The sequence below is a fragment of the Centruroides vittatus genome, unplaced genomic scaffold (genome assembly GCF_030686945.1).
Source record: "Centruroides vittatus isolate TY-2023 unplaced genomic scaffold, ASM3068694v2 contig_882, whole genome shotgun sequence".
Taxonomy (NCBI): domain Eukaryota; kingdom Metazoa; phylum Arthropoda; class Arachnida; order Scorpiones; family Buthidae; genus Centruroides; species Centruroides vittatus.
The window spans coordinates 3,023,711-3,049,299 of NW_027122574.1; the positions used below are offsets into that span (position 1 = coordinate 3,023,711).

General features: G+C 31.0%; 1 protein-coding gene and 2 long non-coding RNA genes across 3 annotated transcripts in view; all 3 read right to left on the reverse strand.

The window, feature by feature from the left end:
* Positions 1–25,589, reverse strand: part of LOC136983464 (uncharacterized) — a 370,671-nt gene that overhangs the window by 268,379 nt on the left and 76,703 nt on the right. The window lies entirely within an intron of this gene.
* Positions 7,075–14,119, reverse strand: Oli (Olig family). Its single transcript, XM_067280102.1, has 2 exons — positions 13,512–14,119; positions 7,075–7,624 (listed from the first exon to the last, which is right to left on the reverse strand). The coding sequence occupies exons 1-2, from the start codon at positions 13,909–13,911 to the stop codon at positions 7,086–7,088; spliced, it is 939 nt and encodes a 312-aa protein (XP_067136203.1). The 5' UTR covers positions 13,912–14,119; the 3' UTR covers positions 7,075–7,085.
* Positions 24,706–25,589, reverse strand: part of LOC136983386 (uncharacterized) — a 39,502-nt gene continuing 38,618 nt past the window's right edge. The window contains exon 3 of the long non-coding RNA XR_010882041.1: positions 24,706–24,981. This is a non-coding gene — a long non-coding RNA (uncharacterized lncRNA). The remainder of the gene's footprint in view (positions 24,982–25,589) is intronic.

The window sequence follows — 25,589 nt, forward strand, 5'->3', positions numbered from 1 at the left end:
ATCTATTTAGCGTTGGCCCGTTTGCCGTAGAAGAGGACAGATGTCCCACCTTCCAAAAATCACTTCATTAAACAATCATGTGACTAGAATCTCCCGACAGATGGCCACGTGATATATAATGACGTCACGCTGTTCGACACGTGCTTCTTTTCATAGGACGAAAATATTTTGGCTTTGTGGGTCCTTTCGCGTTATTTCGTGCGTAGAACATTTTATAGACCTATTAGATTAAGTCGACGTGTTCCCATGTTGCGGCCTATTTATTTAGAGCCCTTTAAGTGTCTTGTCTGCGTAGACAGGGAAGTAAGTTACACAGAAAATCTTAAAATACGATTTTGTATAGAAGCCTTGCTTCTAGGATCTGCTAAATCCTTAAAAAGATTAACTTACGCCATTAGAGTTATCCCTTTTGAGGTTTTGTTACCTTTAAAGACACGAATGACTTCCAGAAATTTTACGGCTCTAATCTATGACACATTCAGCTACAAGTTCTAGAATTTTGAAGGATTCTAGTTCTAGTTACTTTATGCTGTAGGCCTAAGTCGAAGAAGCGAGTTATAAGGATGCTTTCTTACAGAATAAGATGATATTAAAGGTAGATTTTGTAGGATCTTAACCTAGATTGTTGATTATAAATTGTATAAGCGGCAAAAGCCTAGAGGACCTCTACTTAAAAGGTACAGTACGTTGTAAATCCCACAAGAGATTACTTACAAGAGATCCTAACCTAGATAACAATAGCCCTATTTTGGTTTCGAAGGATCCTAATTCTCGTTTTGTAACTCGAAAAAAGCTTCCAAGAGTGATCCAATGTTAGAGTAGGAAGGGTCCTAGTCTTAGTTACTTCATTCTGCAGCTGGAGGACATTTCTACCAGAGATTTAAAAGGATATTTCTATACAAAAATTGGATTTTAGTAGAGGATTTTAAAGGATCCTATCTAAGCAGTAATAAAATATTTCTGGCTTTGAAGGATTCTAATCTTACTGGAAACTTCCTTGAACTATTTAGAAAGATGTTTCATTAGAGAAATTGAGTCTTAGTATAAATTTTTAAGGCTCCTAGCCTAAATTATAGGAAAATATTTTAGTTGTGAAGGATCCTAACCTTAAATATAAAAAATATATTTATACATTTTCCTTTCAGAAGCTTGGGTTATATACAAAAGGAAATTTCTACGAAAATGCGTTAAAAGGAAATTGAAAAAGAAGTAGAAGAGCGTTAGAAATTTGCATATTTGTGAAAAATGCAAGAAATGATCGAATGCGTTGTAGATTTTTTGGAATTTTGATGAAAGTGACATAACTGCAATAAGTGAGCACTTGGCGAAAAGAGATATTACTTCACAATTGACCTGTGAAGCAATCTGTAGAAGGGAGTAGATCACAAATGAAGAAAAATTGTTTGGTGAAACCACGACTAGCGACGAAAAGAGGTCTGACAGGCTGGATAGAGCAATGAGCTAGTGACTGTTAGTCACCCCAGGGTGTTATTATTATATACACCGCAAATATCCCCCGTCCGACTCCCCCCTTTGGGGTTGTTACAGTGGGTGTCTAGACCCCTCCTTCGATAAGGAAGAGAGCCGTAATCAGCTCCGGGACTTTCGCACCCTCGAACTCAATTTCGTTAAGCGGCTTTGCCGGGGGTCGACGATAACCGAATTAGAGTTTCCCCTCGTCGTCCCCCTGTCACATCTTTCTAATATTTCACACAATCGCTGCACTGTCCACTACTTCCAAGAGATATTTTTCCCTTGCTAACAATAAACTCTGCTTTTGTTAATCTTTAATAATTGTAATTTAAACCCTTTCTTGATTAAGTGCGCCAAAAAATAGGCCATTTAATATGCAAATTTAAGCATTTGAAAGCCAGTTTTCTAACGGTAACGTTGCAATTTCTTGCTAAAATCACTGAAAATAAACGGTTTCTTTGCACGTTTCCTACTATTTCTCCAATGCCGAGACCATTATTTATGTTCTTAACATAAATTAAAATTAATTTATGTTTAAATTTACTACGAATTTAGTCTTTTATACCAAATAAGTGCCGAATTCCTAAAAGAGTTTTTTTTTGTTTTTTCAATAGCGCTTGTTTAAAGAGAAGTAGGCTTACTATTTTACAAAAAATAAGCTCTAAAATTACATTTTAAGCAGTAAAACATATTTCGAAACTTTTAAATTAATTATAAATTACATAAATTTGATTATTTTTTAACATTTTTTAAGTATAAAACCTTATTTATCACTCGGCGCTTCCAACGGATCTTCATTGAAGATGCGGGTGTTTAAACCTTAAAACCTTAAAAAAATATTAAATATTTTTCATCAAAGTACTGTCTGAAATGCTCAAAAGTAAGAAATTTTGTTAAAATTAAAGGTTAAATATAAAAATAAAATCAATTTTTAAGTCAAATAAGCCGTTAGAATTCTTTCTTCATCAACAGATTGACATAAAAAAAAAATCACTTCAGAAATAAATTATATGATAAATATTCAAGGAAAAGAACCGATTTAAAGAATATCTAGTTTAATAATAAAGCTTCATTTAGGACATTTTTCAAAATTGATTATTCTTTCCATTAGAAATCCTTTAAGAACACGCGAAAAAGCATCGCATCGATATCTGGAAAAGATAAAAGCTGACAGACAGACACACTGCGTCTTTCACAGAATATTATTAAAAGCGAAAGAAACCATCATCGACCATTAAGAAGATGCAAAGGAGAATTTTAGAAACACCAAAAAAAGAAAAAAAAAATAGGAAGGAAGAGAGAGATTTTTTATTGATTCACGTTGATGGAGTCTGTAGTCAACGTGTGTATATACGTGTATATATATATATATAGATCAGTGGATCCTCCATAATGAATTCAAGTCAAAACGGAAGAACGTGTAGACGACACTTTGTCCTCATAATTCAAGGATGTCTGCCGACTTCCTGTCGCCTCTACATGACCAACTGTATATAATTATGCTCTCCTACATTACAGGCTGTTGTGCCTGTCACTTCGCTTCATCTCTAGAAGCCATAGGATACAACTAGAAATGACAAAATTCCCTCGATGTCTGCACGTTTCTATGATAAAAAAAAAAATAAAAGAAATTGTATTTTTGTAGTAAAATTGTAATATTTTTAGAGAAAATTTCATAATTCTGACATCAAATTGAAGTGTTCGAATTCGTTCGGGATGTTGATTAATTTAGGAAGACGGTGATTATTTTTTACGATGAATTCATTTAAATTGGATAAATTGAGTTAAAACTCGTGAAAATATCTTATTTAAGTTTTAAAATTGAATTTTAGTTGCGAAAATATTGAATTTCTTGCTTAAATACAGCTTTGTTTTTATCATTAAATAAACAATTCTTTTTTTAAGGTTTTAAGGTAAACATATCGAAGATGTGGATCGAATTTATTCACGAATTTATTCAGATCGAACATACTTTAGAATCCAAATCTGCGAATAAAATGTAATTCTTAATGGAATCGCTGATCCATTCCATCCGTGAATTATATTAATGGATAAATACTAAGGATAAACTTTATTTCTGGTTCGAATTTGCGACTCAAATAACACTTTTAGGACGAGTTCGTGGATCAAATCTGTCACCGAATCTACTTCTAGGAATTGTTATTTAATACTTAAAAAGTAAAAATAAACATTAAAATTCTTAATCCGTTATTTAAAAAAAGTAGTATTTTTTGAATTTTTAAATTAAATTTTAATAATAAAATACTCGTGCATTGTTTTGTGCCCGCGATGAAAATTGTTCTAAAGAATCTCCTAACCAATATTCGGGGTTAGTTCACATCTGTTATATGTCTTGGTAATTTGTTAATGAAGTGCAGCTTGCCAAATATCGAACCTTTAAGATGAATGAATATCATTAAAGCTCATATAAACACAAAGAAATTTGGCAAAATTACAAAAATTAACTCATCTTCCCTCTCTCTGCCTCCCTTTCTCCTTTCTCTTGCTCTTGCTCTTCCTTCTCTCTCTCTCGCTCTTTCTATACTAATTTATAAGCAAATTTTGTGTTTTTTGCGTCATTTTTAGGGTGTTTTTTTACTCGAGCGATGCTCTAAAAATTCAATAAAGTAATAATGTGTTTAATTTAGAATTTTTCAAAGAAATTAAATTATTTTAAAGGAAAATATCTGAAACTTCACCTTTGGCTCTTTTAAAAACATAACAAGTAAAGTTTTAAATGAAATAAATAGAGAAAATTTTCAGAAATTATTTAAAAAATCATTTATATATTAAATGATAAACGTTTAAAGCGTAATTTCTTATATTTATAAAGAAAAATTGAGTCAAAACAGAATTTTGAGACGTTTAAAGGCTCGAAGATAGAAGGACATCAGCTACTTGTAACGTCTTAAAATTGAAAATAAACCTTTTCTATGCATAATTTATAGCTTTATTTTTAAATTAACACATCTAAATTTAGTTTGTATTAATTAATAAACTGCCAAAATGTTTAATTCACATAAAAAATTTGCTAAATTTTAGTTAATGCTTTTTATTTGTATGCCTGCAGATAGCGATGCTTTTCGAACCTTATCTCTATTTGAAGTTCATGAGGATCATCGTGATGTTTTGTAGATCACGGTCTATTGATTGAAAAGCTTTAGCCCAAATATATAATACATTTAAAGCTAGAAATGAGATAGAACAAAACCCAACTTAGCGTGAAATGTGATTATCTTTAATTAAAGCGATAGGTTCGTTTAAAACTGTTTTAAACATGTTAAAATAAGCGTAAATATGTTAAATTTTTAACGTTTTTATTTATTAAACTTTAATAAATAAGTTAATTTAATAAATTTTTAAGCTATTTGCTTCTAAATTTAGTTTTAAACATCATAAAACCCAGCTTAATTAGTAACACTTCGCTTATGATTTACTCGAGCGACGTTCATAAAAAGTGATTTTTTCGTTAATAAATTATTAAAAATGTATAACGTGATTAATATTTTATATAAAAATATATTATTTAATAAATATTCGATTTTAAAAAATCATAATTTAGTATAGTTTTAGTACTAGTTAAATTGGCGATCAACTATCGAATGGTTCTATATGCGAATTTTGATGTGAGCTAGATAAGTACGTGGACCTTTTTCTCTCCCCTATTTAGTTCCCAAAATTCTCTTCTTAGGTCCCATCATTCCAGTTAACGAGGGTAGATAAGTTGGATTCGTCTTCTCTTATCTCTCTCCGCATAGGCCCTATCAAGTCCATTCCATCATCAGGAGCATCCTCTTTTCATGGAGTGGCCGTTCAGGATCTTTTTTCTCCTCCATCCCAACCAATCGTATGACAGTGATTCGGATGGTCGTTTTACTTCCGGGCAATTTGACCCTTCTTCCTATTGTATAGACCTCAGTGATACAAAAAAATCTTTCTATATATATATATATATACGTATATACACTTTTTTGTTGGTTTGTAAAGGTGTAAAAGGTGTCATTTTTTTGGATTGAAGTAGCTAGGAAAGTGCTTTTTTAAAGATATTTGTGGATAAATTGAGATTTTCTTTATACTTATTAAATGTGAGGCCTTATTTATTGTTTAGTGACGTGTATAGCCCTTAAATTAACGTCATAGCATTCTCTTCGTCAGCTGAAAGTCTAGGCTAGATTTTGAGAAAAATCTCGACTCGATCCTTATTTTTAGTGAAAATTCTTATAAAAATAAGAAAAACACGATATAGTTTTAATCAGCACCTACTTTATTCTTTAAAAATAAGCAGAAATTTATACACAAAACGTCAAACTTCGACCTAACATCATTCTGATAAGATATGAAATTTAGAGAAGAAAATTAGTTTTAAATACATGAAAACTTATCTAGAACTTTAAAAAGAATAATTTATTATAAAACAAACACAATTTCTAACTCAAAAACAATTAATTTTAAGGCCTTAAAGACCATAAAAACACAGCCTTTCAGTAGATATCTAAAGGGCTACTTGTAGACATATTTTTAGAATTAATTTTGGATTAAAATCTAAAATAGAAAACATATTTTATAAGCTTTATAAAGTTAAAAAAATATATATATATAAAAACATTTTAAATTATATTTAAATCCATAAATTATTGAGAATTTTAAACAATATTATATTCATTTTGATACAATTTCTTGAAATTCATATCACTTAATTTTATAAAATAAATAAAATCTTATATAATATATATATATATATTGATTAAAAAATTATGTTAAAATATTATTTAGTAAATAAAATTTCATTATAAAAAATAAATTAATTAATAAATCTTCATATAAATCTGTTTTAATGTTTAACAATAACAGCAACAACGTAAGGAATCTTACCCAAAAACTGATTTAGAAAATCGAATTTTTTATATAATTTCTAATAAAATAGAATTAAAAATTTAAAAAAATAAAACAATTAAAGTATTTTTATAAAAATATCAGCAAAAAAATCATAATTTAAGTCGTAACTTAATGATAAACTCTGTTAATTTAAATACTTAATTATCGCTTTAAAAGCCTTTAAAATATTATTTTAAACTTAAATTAATGAAAAAAATTTTATACAGTTATGAAATTAAATTGTTATAAGTCAAAAACTTTAAAAGTTTTAACTGAAATCATAATTTATATCATTTTTATCCTTCATCAAAGGATGAGAAAACTGCAACAGAGCATTAAGATGAAATTGGAAAATGTAAAGAATATAAAGGAAAATGTACCTAAATTGTTAATAAGTTAGTTAAAAATATGTAAAAAATTGAATAAATTTTAAAATAAATAAGTTATAATAAAAATATATATTTATACCGAGAAGTTTTGACTACTTGAAACTTCCTAAAGTGGCTAAGAAAGAGGATGGATAAGCTACACAGATTAAAATTGTTTTTTCGATTTTTTTTGATATTTTTAACCTATATTTTGTCTTAAATACAATAAATTTAGATATTTTTCATATTTATATATATATATAATATCAATAATTTTTCGATTTTTTCTTTTATAAGCGTATAGAAAGTCACAATCTTGTTTCTTTTTTTTTTTAAATTGGCTACCCCTTTAAATCAGGTTTTACCGCATTACACTTTATCACTGCATTGGTTGCATCCATTACTCTGTGTACTGTTCATTTGGAAAATAGGAGGTGTAGAGGCTTGTAGAGGGGGTGGAACCTTGTCAGTGGAAGATGTGACACCTCCGCTTCTGAAGTTGAATCCCGATTCTCCGTATCCAGCTACCGGTGATAGGGCGGGTAGGGTGGCCGCTACGGCAGCTGCAGCCGCTGCAGCTGGTGGTAAAGGTACCCCCGCTTGATTCATGTAAGCTATGATCCTACGCATCTCTTCCAATGCATTGGCTTGCATCAGTATATAGTTCTTGGCTAAGAGAAGGGTTGCAATTTTGGACAACTTGCGTACCGACGGCGAATGGGCATAGGGTATAACGGCTCTGAGTTCGTCTAGGGCATCGTTCAGGTCGTGCATACGTCTTCTTTCTCTCGCATTGATGCAAAGACGGACGGATTTTGCGTGTCTTGACTTTTTACCTGTGCACGATTCGGTCGTGTCCGGATAACTTTCGTTTCTTCCATCGAATTTACTTGTTATTGCGTTTACATCTGGAAGAATGAAAGAGAATTGAATCAGGGACGTTTCTCACACGTCTTAACGTCAAGTCAATTGCTTTATGTAGTAATTTAAAGCTCGATTAAATATAAATATTCTAAGTTCCAGTTAATAACATAAAATCCCTGTTTACTGAAACTAGGAAGTTCGAGATAAACAATAACTGATTGAACAAATTTCTAACAATTTATTTAGTAAATTCTCTGTTAAAACAATACATGGTGACATTTTCTTAACTTATATAGAGTCGCGTAATGGTTAAAGTTCCGGCGTATCACGATTCTAATCTCCCAAATCATTATAAACGTGATTATGCCCATGATCCATCGAGGTTATGACCATTTACGTGCATATAAATATATATACGATCCATTTTTAAGCTATTTACACAGGTAATTTTATGGATTTCTTTATTTTAGAAAGACGTTTGGATCTTACGTAGTATTTATACAGTGTGTGGAAAATCTCTATCGAATGTTTTGTATTAAATATTTTATATAAAAATCAATTAAATAACTAGTTTAAACGAGAATTTGATTAACTATCAATGTTATAAAGATAATTAGCATGCATTTAGTTGATAAAAATCAAAATTTATGAGGATATAAACTATATCAATCGAGGTGGTATCGCTGTTTATTTAATCAATATAAGGCTTTTTAAAAACAAATTTAGGTTATATTTAGCTTCTATTCTTATTAATTTAATTATTTATTTAATATTTTAACCATTTGTTAAGTCAAAAGTAAAAATAAAGACACGAACTACGCTTACAGCGTACACGTTATCCTCTCGGATGATGAGCCACATCCGGATGCTGACACACGTTGATTTATTTTATTAAAAAAAGCTTAATAATTTGGAAAATTAAAATCTTTAACTACAAAATAAGAAGATTCGGCAGCATTTAATGCATTTTTTATTCGTAAAAATTGCGTTATATTATTAAGAATTACTAGCTTCTGTATCCAGAACGAAGCCAGTTTGTTAAAAAGAGTGGGCCTAAGTTATCCTTCATAAAATTTTATTAACATTTTTGTTATAAATAAATAATTAAATTTTCAGCTGTTAGACTCAATTTTTTAATTTAAAAAATTAAATTTTTTAAGAATTAATTCGATTTATTTCATTTTTTATCGATACCTTTTCTGAAAATGTTTAGAGGTTTCCCCCTTCCTTTCATAGTGTGGTTACTAAATCAATGATAAATTATTAGTAACTTGCATATTTATAAGAAATTATTACTAATCTAGAATATAAAATACATTTTGTTTATAATTGAGTAAAGAAAAGCCAGAAAATCGAGTAAAATTTCAAAGAAAACGACCAAAAAAAAAAACACTGGTTTTCGCCTAAGTTTTCAACGATTTTCTAACCTAAAAAAGGAATTTGATTATCCGAGATAATTTAATAATTTAGAAAAATAAATAAAGAAGATAATAATTTAAGGATAATAAATCTAAAATAAGTATCTTCATAGACAAGGCACTTTCTTTCAGTGATAACCTACAAAATTACGTATTATTTCCGTATTTTATATCGGGATAATTTCATTACTGATTTATCCGGGATAAAATAACATTAAGGAAACGTTTTATCTCGTTATATACTTAAAAAATAAAGCCAAAGTTAAAATATTTTGTATAAACCACACTTAAATTATCCCGGATAAGAATTTTAACAAGACGTATAACGTAATCTATATCTTGTATTTAACAACCTATAGGCTAGATTTATAAGTAATATTCTTCTATATAATGTCGTGATTATATGGCTAAATATCCCTACGACACTAGAAAATTCTAGAAGCATTTAATCTAGAAAAATGATACTAGAAGTTCTATATTTTGACACTGTTGTTACCATGGAACTTAACGAGTTCGCATTGAAAACTTTAATGCATGAGGCCCAAATTAAAGCCTCTCTTAATGTGCCTAACGAATGAGGGCACCATTTAGTGGGCCCCATCAGAGGCTTCGATTTACATAGGATAATAAATGGAGGCATCGTTAAGAGCTCCGGGTCGTATCAGGAAGCTCGTTTAACGGAAGCAAATAAATGGGCCCACATCAAGGTTTTAATTAACAGGGCATAACGAATGAGGCCTACAGCATTTATAGAGCTTAATGATTATTAAGAGTTCAATAGACAAGTCGTATAAATTAAGAAAGCTTAATTAAAGGAACCCAATAAGTCTCAATGAGTTTAACAAGTGACATCAACTAGGGGCCTTATCACAAGCCTCTATAGAACCGAATATATTGGGGCATCCCGATTAAAGGGCCTTATGAAAATTATAAAGTTAAAAAACTTTTTTTAAAGCTTGAAATACGTTATAAACGTTTGTTTTTATCTTCTAAAATAGGTTTAAAAAATGATTATTTTAGAAAGTAGAGAGTGTCTTTCATTAAAATACCCGAGCAACTATAAAATTTCATTGGAAAATGATAGTAATAAAGAAGGTTGTAAACTGATCTATTAAAAGTCATTTTGTATCCTCAAAGTACTTTTTACGATCTTTAGCTTATTCTCTTTAAATAAAATATCTGTGTTTTTTGTATTTCTGAGACGAAAGGCCTCCATTAATTAAGTTTACTTTGCTGCTTCCTCTTAATTATACTCTGCTGAGGTCTCGATTCATTGGGTCTCATCCATCCAGGCCTTATAATTATCGAAACCATTTCTCAATTACTCCAGGCCTCATTAATTGAGCTAATGACCATTAGTTTCTCATTTTCTCATTAGTTCGTTCACCATTAGTTCGATCGAGGCTTGTGTGTAGCCTCTTTTATTAGTTAGGTCCATTAGTCGAGGCCTTATTGTAGTAATTTATTACGTTTTTTTTTTAAATCAATCCTTCCAACTAGTCTACTATTTTAGTCCTCAATGATGAGCACTTAATGATTCTCCAGTTTGATGCGGTCGTTTAATTGATGCCTCCTCACTCGTCGGGCCCCATTAATTGAGACTTTAATGTCATTAATGTGATTTCCATGAAACCAAATTAATTAGACTCTCAATTGTAGACTCCTTTTACCGGGCCTTATTAATGGAACTAACACCCCGTGCCTTATTAATTGAATCGTATTATTTGAGCCGCTGGTTGAGGCCTATTTATTTAACCCTATTAAATAAAGATTCATGATGATTATTCCAGAACAGTTTCAAACAAAACGATCGGAACTCATCTGGAATAGATCAATCCCCCAGCATCTAATTGAAGCAAAATTCAATTAGGGACCTAAACTAACTCTCCTATTCTCTTGCCTCCTTGATTAAATGTTACCGATTTTTCCTTCTAATTGATCTGACTCGATCAATTAACTTTACATCTCTTTAATTTACTATTTTCTTCACTTTTCTTACTTCAGAACGATGCATAGAATAACTGAAATCTAAGAAGAAAGTATCGTTTTGGGATGCGGAGGACGTGAAGGATGCTGAAGAGTATTCCTTTCAGAGAATAACGTTTATATCGTTTTATACCTTAAAAATGAAAAATATTATATAAATTATACACATTTTATACTAAAATAATTACGGATAGACTGTCTAATACGTTAAAACTTGAGAAGAATCTTGGATGGGATGCGGAAGATGTGGAGGATTCATCATAGAAATCTTAATGTTTATACCAATTTAGGCGTTAAACTCAAACTAAAGTGGGCCTTAAAATGGTTAATTTTTATGTAAATTGTATAGTTTTTAATCTAAAATAATTACGGGACTTAAAAGACGAGTCATCTTAGACACGTGCCATAGTTTCTTACTTAAGTTAGGAAAAATAATTGGTAATGTCGAGGATGTATTTTTTGTATATCGTAATGTTAAGATCTTCGATTATAGTTTTTAACCAATTTCCCCAAAGTCGTTTGTCTCTTACGATGAAAGATAGCGGGAGGAACCGAGTTAGATTCAATCGTGATGAGTCATAACGTGAGTATTATCGATGTCTAAGAGATTAATATGCGGTCAGATACGCTTTGATGAACCTTTTCTTCAATGATTATTTATGACTAAATGATAAAATAAAAAAAAGAAATTTTGTATACGATGAGAATTTCGGTGCCGGAGTGTAATTTCGTAATGAAAAAGCTTAAAATTCTCTCATAAATTTAAGAGATAATCGAGTTTCGTTACGTTCCCCGACGTGAAAACCCATTATGTGAAAAGTTTAACTACCAAAATTTTGTATATTTTTAATATATTTTGAAACCAAATCTACTTTACAGTATTTTAGTAACCGATAATTACGTGTTAAACCATAAATATTAAGTTTTTCTCAGCGAGAAGTAAAGAAAGATGCCTTTTTTTTCCTCCGAAAGATGCGGCCACTTTTAAGCTAGGAAAAGTAAGTTAATATCGGCATTAAGGGACATTTCGAGTGTATTAAACTACAGTAGAATGGATAAAGAAAAGGTTCGTAATCAAACAATATTATTTTATCGTTTAATCAAGTAAAATCACTAAGAAACAAAGCAATGAAACAAAACACCCTCGAGCCTTTTCTCTTGTTTAATGGAGAAGGACATGTGTCAACTTATCACCAATGTGCACACGATACATTGATTGTCTAATGCTTTTATCTGCAGGTCATTGTAAACGGTTTGAGTGGTGAACGGCTCGATAACGTGTTCACCACATCACTACCTGCACTCCTAGATTCGGCACGGATCAAAATAAAAAAAAGGACAAAGTCAAACAATACAAATCGTTAATGCACGATTCTAAAACTACTCATTTGCATTGATCCACTGGCAAAAATAATGAATTTTTGAATATGCGGGGTACAACAGATCGTTTAACTATTTTTACAAGACGGAAAATAGCATTTTCTTTATATAAAAATAGGATTTTTATACGTTTTTTTGAAGTTCTTCCACGTCTTTACTTATCCTTTCAACGGCTTGGAGTCATCGAATGAGGGATGCTAAATTTCATGTTTTTAGCTCAATGATGAGTTGGATTAAGAGATCGTAACTTATCTTTAGAGCTTAGAAAAATGAAGTGACAGGGTGCATCAGTAATTTACACTTTGGATTGAACGGTCGTGTGATTCATTTATCACTTGCTGTTACGATTTCTTTAAAATCTTTCATGATAAAAGATGAAAAATTGAATTTAAATCTTTAAAAATATTTAAAAATTTACGTCTCTTAAACGTTTAAAATTAATAAATTAATATTTTAATTATATTTTTTTTTATAAAATTAAGAAGAAAACACTCTTATGAGACGGTGAATTGTCAGTAATCAAAATAGAAGAATCTCATCTTTAACAGATAAAGAAACCTTGGGATACGGTTAAAAATACGAAAATCTGCTATAAAAACTACCAAAAAATATAAAATTTGATACACGAATTATATATTTTGCTATAATAAATAACAAAGAAGCGAAGACAAAAGTGTTTGTTTTTCGTTGTTGTTTCCGGACAAGAACCGAAGCCTCGTCTTTTGGACATTGCCAACACTTTTTATTGCTCATCGGGACGAACCGCATTGGAAATTACGTCTAGGATGTTGGTTCGGTCCTTATCTGGGATAACACAGATTCTGGATGATTCATCTCTTTGGGTAAACATATGGCTTAGCCAGAAAGGCTGGTATTTATGCAGGGAATATAGGGTATAAGTTAGACGAATTACTTTAATGACCTTTGCAAAAGTTAAATTAATGTCTTGGCTAGCTTAGATATGTATTAAACTTAACTAGGAAGGTATGTTTTAAGGTAATTGTCAATTACGAGGATAGATTTAGCCGTTTATAGCCTAATTTGATTAAAATACGGTTAATAGCTTGTAATTTACTAAGTTAAATCTTAAGTAAATCCGTAGGAAGCAGGCGTAAACCTTAATAGGTAGAGGTAGAAAGATACAAACCTGTATGCAAAGTCTGGGGTTCTTTGGGTGACATCTCGTCGTCTGTAGAAGCGGGTGGATGCTCGTCACCCGTATCGGGCCCGTCAGTGTTGCCAGCTTCACTAGGAGAAGAAGGAGATCCGCGGATGACGGGTCGAGGAGTTAAACGTCCGTTCTGAGGCGAAGGAGAACGACAGGAGTCGGGTAAGGGCGAAGTTCTCTGATCGACGATGCCACCTCTGTCAGACAAAATGCCTCCTAGAGGAAGCGAATAATCTGTCCTCAGGGTCATCATTCTAGGAATAGGCAAGCTCCTTTCTAGCGGTAAAGTGGGAGGATATAAAGGATTGGGGATGCTGTAATGGAATGTCGAAGGTGGTACAATGGGACGAAAAGATGCAGAAGTACAGTGAGTTTCCATAACGAAATTTTGTGTTACCCGGGTAGCCGGGATGTGGTAAATCTCGTGTGGTCGCACTCGCTGCTGTTAGTTTCCTCCAATCAGAGGCAATGATGAGGGTGAAGTGGAGAGACGATGGCAGTTGCCGTGATATTTCGTCATTGGAAGCTGATTGGACGACTTCCATCCTGTCATCCCGTCTCTTCACTCTCCCATTTGTTGTCGTTTGTAAGGACAATGATTAGGCGGAGTTGGAAAACAAGAAAAGTTTATATTTGCTTTTTGTTTTGCCCAAAAATGACTTTCATTTTATTCCACTTACCTCTCGAGATTTACTAGAAAATCTTTACATTTTTCATTTTAATTCATTTTAAATTAACCGTAAGTTAATAAAAATTACCAGAGAACTAGAAAATGATCGTTTCTGTTATTTTACGGCGAAAAATCCTTTCATTTTAATAGAAATCGTTGTAATTCTTTGAAAGTTTCTCACTCTTCTAACCCTCTTATCATCGTGCGAAGTATTTGTTAAGTAAATGGCTTAGTGTATCGAAGCAGAACCGTTCCTTTAGTAGGAGTGCAGGAAAACGGATGGATTGAGTAAAACAAAGAGAGTTCTAATCCAATTGGAGATCTCTTAATTGACACTTGCTAAAGTTGTCCTCTTTCTATAGTTACCGAGGGGATGAGACGGTTGACGGTTTCGCTCTTATTAGACGTGTCGTTTCTACACCTCCTGCCATTCTCTCTCTTCTTTTTGGCACATCATCTTGTTTTAAACGCATCTAAACCAGAAAAATAACCCTAAATGCCCAGTTAAAACACCGCATAAAAAGCAATTCCATCTCTTTCAATTGTATACCTAAAAGGCCTAAAATGCTCATACCGCCTAGGCATTACAGTATAAAGAAATAAGTCCGAGAAGGCCTATAAATCGGTCTTGTAAACATTCTAAAATCTTACGGAAACATATTTATAGGGCATATCTATTATCTTATAATCGTGTTTTTATACGGCTCTAAGCCCATTTATAGGAAGCAGTCCGTACTTTCCAGGCTTTTCGTGTCTAGTAGACTAGAAATAGCCACCCAAGTAGCAAAATTTAGGCTATATTTTGCTATTTTACAGCGATTTCTATAGATCCTACATAAGTATACATCTCTGTAGGCCTGGTAAAATGTCTTAGGACTCTAAATATCTTATAATTTTCCTACAGACTAACGGAAATAGGTCCTAAGAGAGCTTTTCTCTCTTATAATAAACCCCATAGGCCTAAAGAGTATAAATATGCATTTATAAGTCCTACAGACGGCTCTAATGCCGTATATAAGTATAAAACGAATTGTCTATAACGTAAATAATGTGCTACAGTTATAGAGGGCTTACATGGACCTTAAATATATATTTATAACTTATATAAACACTTGTATAGGTTTAAATTTATTCTTTATAATCATTTAAAATCATTTAGGCTCTATATAAAGGCAGGACACAAGTTACAGGATTTACACTAAATAAAATTCTCCAACCCTTCTACTAATTCAAAAATAAAAGACAAGAATTCGACATTAATTACGCGAAAGCATCATAAAAAGGAAAAAGAACCATATAAATATTTAAACGAGTAAATCAGCGGCACCCATTGTATTTCCATAAAGAGTAGAGAGAAGACGAAGCAAGTGCTAAAAATATAGGGGCTAAAGTTGAATAATTTTGAAGTTTTTAGGAAATTGGATAAGAAGTATCCGGTTTTTATCTCTTTCGGAGAATTCTTTTTCGGGCAAATGGAATAAGAGACTCTTTAAAAAATCATTGTCAATTGAATTTAGAGACCCCGATCACGTTGTAAGGGCCTCTCTTTAGACATATAAATCTCCGAGTCGATCCTCTTCGATCGCCGGGATTAAGTTGGTGTTGATTAAATAGCGATTTGATCGAGTCGACCGAGATTTAACCGGTATTAGGGAAGGATTGAAGGAGAGTGTTCCGCTCGGATTCACTCCCCTCTTGTTCTTTACTTTGATACCTTTAAGTTCTTTCCGTCGATTTCTTGTTAAAAATCTATTACTCGATGCTTTACTTCCGCTTAAGCCAAGCTTTATTTATATAATTAAAAATCTCCAACTCAAATTCCCAACTCTGGTGTCAGGAGAGGGGTTATTTGTTTTGTTTTTCCATCCGTCTCGCGAGTCTCACCCCAATACGTAAAGTTAAATACGATTCTGGCATGGAATTTACGTTGTTTGGTAGCTTGGAGATGTGGGTATTTTTAATTCTCTGTAGAAAGAGCCTTCGGTTTTGGAGGAGGCGAATTTCTGGTCCGAGTATTTTTTGTTAGAGCGTGAATAAGCTTTAGAGTAACGTAGGCGGCCTATTGGCGCTGTCGTAGTTACGGTTGCCAGATTTAATGTCTTGTTTGGAGCTGCCAAATATTGACGTTCCGAGTCGGATTTCCGTTTGCTCGACATTTCCATATTTAAATTCGAGTTCTCGGCATTTGACGGTGACATTTCCTCTTTTTTTACTATTATTCCGTCGTCCCCGGTGACGTAAAATTGTTCGGTCTGCGGTAAAATTCGTTCTTCTCTACCGAATTTTTATTCAAATCTTTCTTCCAGCTAAAATAATACTAAATTATTCGCTAAGCCGAGCTTAAAAGTATCGTTTACCTTCGGTTATATCAATTTTTATCACAAAGATATATGGGCAGAATCTGTATGGAGTCAAACGGCGCTCAGTTAATATAGATAAAACACAAAAGTTATATACATAAACAATATAGGTGCAAAAATAGGCCATCGGCCTGCCTAATGAATAGTCTACGGATGTCAATAAATCGTTTGGTAGAGTTTCTAGCTGATATTTTGCCCCTAAAATCGAAAATCTACTTGTAATTCTTCGTAGAAAGGTCCTTTAGAGAACACAAAATCTCTCTTCCGATCTGGAAGAGTTCTTCGTTTCAAGGTGATTTCAAAGGGTTGCCATTCGGTAAACTTCTGCACCCATTAAATATTTTTATTCTCGTGGATCTCCATTGCTAAGTGGTACGTTGAATTGGCGCAGTTTTACTTTGGTCCCCGATGTCTGGAGACCTTATAGATTAACAAAGTTGTAGGAAAACCAATCGACAAGATTCTTAACACGACCGTCGATCAACAATTACCCGTATGAACGAAAGAGAAAACAAATATCTTGGGACCAGTTGAAATTCGCTTAACAGTAACAGATGTAGGTCCAACACGGGAACCCCATTTTCACGCACCGACTACTACCCTTGGGTGGTCATGACAATAGGGGAACTGACATATGGATGGAGGGGACGGCAGCCGAGTTAAGTGGCTTCTACTATCCTAAATTAAAGGCACATTTACGGAGATGGGACCACCTGTTCTTCTTTCCTCCATTGTTGTCGACTTGTTTTTCGTTTGGATTAGAACCGATTTCGTCCATTCGACCGCCTCTGTTTGTTTAATTTAAACCTCGGTCTAGGGATAATCGTTTAAACTCGTCTTTAACCTCCACTACACCCTGCCAAACCCTTAAATTTCGTGAATTAACGCCACACTTTGTTGATCTATATAAAAACATACAACTCGGTATTTACGTCGATGCATTTATCTGTTTACTCGACCCCCGAAAAACGTTCTGCGCGTTAAAAACGGGCTATTATTGGTAACCATCTGCTAGAAACTCCAAAGTTGCACCACGAAATTAAAGGGACGTTTTACAACGCAATGTGTCAGCGTGGGGTGGACCACCTGTTCTCTGCCCGAACTCTCGAAGGTGGCTAGCCACACTGGTTCTATTGTCATTTTGCATTATTAGATAGCATCCCTAGAGGGAAGGGAAATCTCTTCTTTAATCACTTTTGAATGGTGCCTGCACAATCACACTTACGAGTGTTCGGCGTTAAACACGAATTTAAATGGTTTCGTTATTAAAAAATGTATTGGCTTCGCCATTTTCTGCAATTAAAATCATTGTAATAATTAAAAGAGCAGGAAGAAAAAAGGCTAATGTGGTAAATGTGGGAGCCGCGAAAGGTGGTAGCCCGTCGCCAGCGACATTCCAAAGAACGTGGAGAGGGAAAAGGTACATAAAACATTTAATTAAAAACAAGATATTAGCGTAAGAACGAAGCGTCCATTTGGGAAAAAGTGAAGAAGCTAACGACAATTTAAAGACAACTGATGGTTGTTTATGACCCCGTGCTGGTGTTTACGACGTCGTTACAGTCTCGTCCACACAAAGGAGAAAGAGACATTTACGCAGTGACGAAGTAGATAATTACAAATTCTGATTTATAACATAATTTAATTAAAGCTGTTAAATCTCGTTAAGTTAAAACAACTGCGTTTAAATTAATTATACATAAAATATACGAATTTATTTCCTTCTTTAATTACTTAACTTAAATTATTTAAATTGTGTTTTAGGGAAAGTTAACGCGCGGATAAAGAGATTTGGACGATATGTTGACAGTACGTAATGCAAGAATGTAACAGATGGTGGCTACTGCACCCCTACAGGGTGCCGTCGACCGCACGCACTTTGCTTAGAGTGTGCCCTACGATTTATATCTATTCAATGGAACCGAGGGGTGTTGCCCAAACACGTTTCGTCGCGTATATCGCGCAGGTAACAGATGTGGACAATAAATAGCCATGGCCACAATCTGACACGTTTAAACTACCGTCCTCCCCTTCTTACTCCGCTTTTTTAATAATTAGACTAAAGGATTTTTTGTGTTGATACGTGGCTAAACGATCTCACACTAAAAGCTACCGTTCGCTCCATCCTCACGCTAAATAACTAAACAGTCGTTTAACTGCATCATAATGATAGACAATTTAAAAGATTAAGCCCACAGCATTATATTTTAAACTGTTACCAGAGCGTTGATAGGAATTTAAAGCTTACGCTCCTATCAACACTTGTATTTTCAACTGTAAGCATACTTTTTACATTTATTTCTATCTCTAATAAGTGTCGAAGTTTATTTCTTCTTCGCAGGTTTTACTTTGCTGTATATCAACGAAACGAAGCTTCTGAAGGAAAGAAAAACATCATAAAGTAAAAAGTTCCTCTTAAATCGGCTTTAAAAAGGCACAATAAACAATTAAAATTAGAAGAAACAAAACTAAAAGATTAATGTTAAGCGCATTCCGAGATTAACATTAATCTTCGCCTTCAACGATAATGAATACCTTTTTTAAATGGTAAGAAATCCCTCTTATTATTTGTTATATCTTATATACTTGCAATAAAAATGAATATTTTACTTAGAATAAGCATTTTTCTTGTATAATTTATTTTAAAACTTATCCAAAATATCGTAGTCTACGTTATGTAAAGCGTTAAACTACTTCGAATACCGGTATTACTCTACCATTAATTAGAAAATAAAGATGTAAAATAATAAATAGTTACGCATTATCCTCGATAAAGCTTTAATATAAACCCTTTTTCGTTAACATAACTGATGTAATTTGTAGATAATTATACTCTAAAAACCATTAACTGTATAGATTGAGCTATAGAAGTCCGGGATCGATAGAAAACGGACAAGTCGCCTACACTCTCGATTGTCTTCTCTACTCTCCCACCCTCCGGCGTATTATTCGTACAGTTTTGTACAGGATTCTACAAGTATACAGACGTACAAAGATATATTTGCATACTTATAATGGAAAACGTCTCGAGTACGCCAGTGTTTACATTCCTTGCATTCGACTGCGACAGTTAAATGGTGTATCTCTACACTCGTAACTTAATAAATTTACTATTAACCCGCTCACACTTCATAAAAATGCGTATAAAAAAGATTTAGCTGTGAAAAACCACGAGAAAACCATAAAGTAAGTCGTTACGAACTAATTTAATCCGGTATTAATGATGCAAATCTTTAGATTTTCCAGTATAAAACGAATAAAAAACGATTAAATTCTATAATAATAATCGCGATTGTTATTATTATTTTATTTCTTAAGCGGATATTTCGAATAGAAATCAATTATATATTACTTCGCCAATCCCTTTTCAATTTATACGGAATATTACTGTCATTCCGCTATATATTTTTATACAGAAATGTGTCGTACGTCTGGATAACTGTCCTTAGGGTAGGAATATCTTCTTTACAATCGAAGAAGCTTGCCAACTTGGCGAAAAATTTAGTCGAGGTCATTCACTTGTAATGCATTCAAATAGAAGAGAAGATCTGTTCCACGTGCCTCGGGACATCCTTCTATAACAGTTAACTATAGAACTAAGCATCGTGCCATCTGTCGATGAAGAAACGAAGCAAAAGAAACATCCCTTTTACAAAATAATCGTTTTTATAACCGAAAAACCTTCTTTTAATACTAAATTTTCTTTTAAAAAAATCTACTATTATATTTAATAAGCTTTAACTAGCGTTATTTCTTTAACGTTTTCGATCATTTTTACATTTTTTAAACGTTTCTTCAAACATTTTTACCTTTTCGAACACACCAGTTTAACGTTTTCTTTTCGTACTTATCAAAAATATTACGACCTTTTCCATAGTTTATACGTATTTTAACGTTTAAAATAACGTTTAACGTTTTTTCCAATCGTTTATACTTATCAAAAAGGAGGAAACAAACAGGAAAATCGAAGTAAAATCACATAAATAAATCTGGTATCTTCGACATAAATGACGAAAAAAAAAACAAGAAGATACATTAAAATATTCGATAAGATAACTGCAGAAACAAAAGAACATTTTCAAAACCGAAAAAAAAATCAAAAATGATCATTTTCCCTCTGATATTACGTAATCAAAACGTAACAATTGAAAGGAAAAATAAAAAATAAAAAAAACAATAAAAATAAAAATAAAAAAAAGTGAAAGCGATGAGCGCGAGCGCCAACCTTTATATACACTTTCACTTCTGACGTCAACAATGGCTTTAGTGAAAGTGATTAGCGAGTGACGTCAAAAAGAAAGAAGCAAAAAACAAAAAGGCGAAAGAAAAAGGCAAAAGTCATTTAATAGAAAAACGGATTTTTGATAAAGAGATTATATTTGATTAGAGGGAAGGTTTTTAATGAAATCTCATTGGGGAATCGGAAAATAATTTGGCAAAAGCGTTTGTTTTCCACGTTACCGCGAATATTATCAGTGGCAGCAAAAAGAAGAACGTTAAAGAAATTATGTGTATACAGTAGCGCAGACATACAGACGTGCCCCTCTCTCTCGCTCACACGCACATATACATATATTTGATGCTAGAAAAAGAGATATCAATACGATTTTAAGAATAATGAATGACCTTCCTGACAGAAGAATAATCGTAATGGTCGTTATTATACTTAAAAAATCTCCCCCTACTTTTCCTGCATCGATATTCTCTTTGCAGCGAAGAAATATTATATTTTTAAATTATAATTTCATATTTATTGATAAATATTTTCAAATAAATCAATGTTTTTTTTTTTAAACTTATTAAAGTTTATATAATTAAGTAATAACTTTAATAAATATAAGAATAAATTTATACGTTATTAAAAATTTATTTCGATGTGTAAATTGTGTATCGATTAATTGATTTTAAATAAATAAAAATGTGTATTAATATTAACATTTTTACACGCTAGATGGCGACACCTTAATTGCTAGAGTGAAATATTTGGAAATTTTATTTAAATTCCTATACTTTTATTTATTTATTTATTTAAATATAAATTAGTTTTAAAGTATTTAAACAATTTTTCCATATAATTCTTATTTTTAAACAATTATTTACAGAAAATGTTCTATACAAACGGCGCTTCATGGGGATGGAAATTAAACTCGTTAAGGCCCTAAGTTAACACGTATGAAAGGCCCTTTTTCAATATTAAATAATAATAAAATTGAAAAGCTTTGGGCCTGAAAATGCAGCTTGGTAAGCCGTAACTCGTTTAGGCTAGGCGTAAAATAGGTTAGAAAAGTGGGGTCACCCCTCTCCCAAAGCTTATATAGTACTTTATGTATAACACTCGTATCGTGGTTTTAACACTTGGAAGATTAAATTTTGGAGAACCTTCCGTATCTAAAGCTGGCTGCAAATGGTCCTGTAGGACTCCCTTTATCCGGGTGAGCATAGGAGGATGTAGAGGAGGTAGAGGCTGCATATTTGTATCGTATATTAAAAAATTCTCTCTAGTTTTCAAATTATTATTGTGTTTAAATTTAATCTATTATCATTTCGGCTTTCTTTTTCTTTTCTTCCTCCTCCTCCTCCTTCTCAGTAACAATTACATTACAAATGCGACAAGTCTAAACAATGAGGATATCAAAAGACGTCTTCTTAAAAGTCATTCGCATCCTTCAACTTCAATGTCACTATATGACATTAACAGCATACAATCGACCATTTTCCTAAAACAGAATTATCCGAGCGTGGAAATTACTTTCTAACTTCAATCTTTCTCTTTATTATTAGTAAAGAGAAAGAGTGATTATTAAGTGATGTATTTTGCTATTCTCTCCTGTCACATAGGCGTAATCGCATGGAAAACGGCAATTTAAATAAGTAAAATACCGTTAAATTCGCTTTAAAATAATAATTATATACATTTAAAGCTGCAAATTATATATTTTTCCTTGTCAAATCGTTAAAAAAAACTATGAAAATCGGGGGGGATTAAATTGCGACTTTACACGACTTTTAAAAGAACTCCTTCGCAAATAAATGACTTTAAAAGCTTAAAAATTAATTATAAAATATTTTAATTACGTATTTTAGACATTATTTGAAATAAATTAAAAGATTTAACGACTTTAAAGCGTTATTTATTATGACGTATACTCATCTTCTATAAAGTTATAATGGTTATAAATCGTATACGACTTTTTAGAGAAATTTAATAATAGATTTATAATTTTAAAATGATAAACCAGCGTATAATATATTAAAAGGATTATGTAATAAACTGCGATCATTTCGTCGAGTTTCTCGTCGATTTAAATTACAGAATAATTAAAATTTTTATATTTTTTAATTGTAATTATATATTTTAAGAACGGTTTTATATTTTTATTTAACTAAAAGCTTTATATTCGTGTTAAGAGATGGCGCCACCTTATAATCGGTAATTTAAAATTATTATTTTTTTGAATAATTTCTTTGAGTTTAAACAATATTATTTAATAAACAAATCAATAAATACAAATTTGAAATATTTTTTAATTTATAAATCTTAAAATTTTAATAATTAAATTAATTAAATTACAGAAATTTAATTTTTAAAAATGTTTTAATTTTTATATTTGTTAAACATTATTTATAAAAATTATTTATAAGTTCAATTACGCCAATCCAATTAAATAATTAATTTTTTTAGATTTTTAAACTTAATTTATAATATTAAATAACTGCAATTATTAATTAAAAATGAATAAAATTTATTTTAATGAATATTTTTAATTATTTAAATTTATTTAATAATAAAAATATGATTAACACGTTACGAATTATGGCCAACAGATGGAGGCACAATACGTACGTTATTCTTTCGGTTTAAAAAGTGTTATATATTTTAAAATTGCATATTTAGAATATTTTAAAATTAATTATTAAATTCGTAATATTTATAAGTATATTTTTATAATAAAATTGTAATTATTAACTAAAGTTAAATAAAAATTAAAAATACGAAAATTATAATAACTACTTGTCTTTATTGTCAAAAGATGGCAGCACGTCTTAAATGTCCAAAATTACTAAATTAAAATGGAATTCATTTTTTGGAGAAATTTTACGGAAAAATCTTTAAGAAAATACAATAAAAATAACACGTTAATTTAAATAATATAAATAACTTTTTTAAATTAATTTTTTAAAAGATTTTTCATGTGTGTTTAGCTATAATTCTCTAGGAACCTTGCTCTTTATAAAAAAAAGAATATAAATTTTATGTATTTTTCTATACAAATCTGAAGTAAAGGTAAGTACAAAAATTTCCATTCCCTGAGGTGTAATATGAGATTATATATTAACCTGATCGTTGTCCTGGTAATAAGGTAAGGTTGTGTGTTGTGTAGCATTTAATATCTTTACATATTGAGTTTAAGCATAATAATAATATTCTCTAGCTTTATCCCGACTTATTCAATCAATAAACCATCAAAAAATATTCTTAAAATTTATAAAAATTAAATATATTTTTTATCAGCATCCCACTAGAATACATATAAACCATTTTTTTAATGTATATAAATATACGTTTTAAGGTTAGAAAAAAAATTTTTAAATGCTTATTTAGTAAAATATTGCTATTTAAATATTAAAATTTTAATTAATTATATTTAAAAATATAAAGCTTATTTCATCATCATCTTTATCTTCATCAATATAACTTTATCTATCTACGTATATATGATGATAACCACGGATAATGATGCTAAGAGGCTGCGTACTCTTGGTGTTCCTCTAAATAAAACTATTAATTAATCTGAAAATTCTTATATATATATAATGACTATATTATTGATAGTGATGCTAAGAGGATGAATGCTCTTGGTGTTCTTTTACGTAAATTGTAAAAGAATATATTAATATAAAAATATCTTATATACGTATAGAATTCTTTTATTCTTTATTTATATATATGTATAAGAATTTAGTGTTTTTATTATATTTGGTTTTAAAATAATTTCACACACTATTCAAGATTCTTTTCACACTGGCAAACATAAAAAAACCATTGAAACTTAGTGGAACTCGTAAACATTTTTCTCTTCAGAGAAGAAGAAGAAGACGAAGAAGAGGAAGAAAGGAAGGGGAAAAAATAAAAATCCAGTCATAGAATCCAGAACATTTATTTCCATTTGTAAGAAATCCCAACAGATTCTTTGCAAAATAGTAAAAATGGGTCGAGTTTACGAATCAAAGAAAACAAGAGAAACAGTTGGGATGGAAATCGGACTCATTCTTCTCGTTCGATTATCTTCGTTTCTAACATGGATAACAAGCATCAACCCCAGCTTCTATGTAGTTTGTTGCTAGGTAACCGGTTACCAAGGTAACGGCTGATGACGTCCGGATCAGTGAACGAATGCATTCTTTTCCAAACATGATTCTGAAAGGAAAATTATTTCCAGGAGTAAATTTTATATTTTAAAATTAAATAAAAAAATACACATATATAAATATACATTTATACATACATACGTAGATTATAATATAAATAAATTAATTAATTAAAGTCATTTGTTTAAATTTAAATAATAAATTATACCGAATCACTGTACGTTTTTAAATTAATTTTAATGTTATTTGCATCATAAATATTAATTTAAAAAAAAAATTAATTATAATTAAATTATTATGCTGTTAACAAAAGAATATTTAATTGTTATTAATAATTATTTATTTGTTGTTATTGTAATTTATAATAATTTGCTTAAAGAGCGAATTAAACAAAGTAAATTCAGTTTAATCGAACGTTCCTACTATTATTTATTACTCAATAAATTGATAAAAATTTTGAACTTTTCTAATTAATTTACTATTAAAACATTTATTTATTTATTTTAATTTATATTAAATGTAATATTTGATAATCATTTTAAAATATTTAATACTTAAGCATCGTTAAATGAGTTGCTAAGAAACTCGTCATATTTTGACTAATTTTTTAAACAATATTATTAAATTATAATGTTTAATTCTCATTAAGATATTATT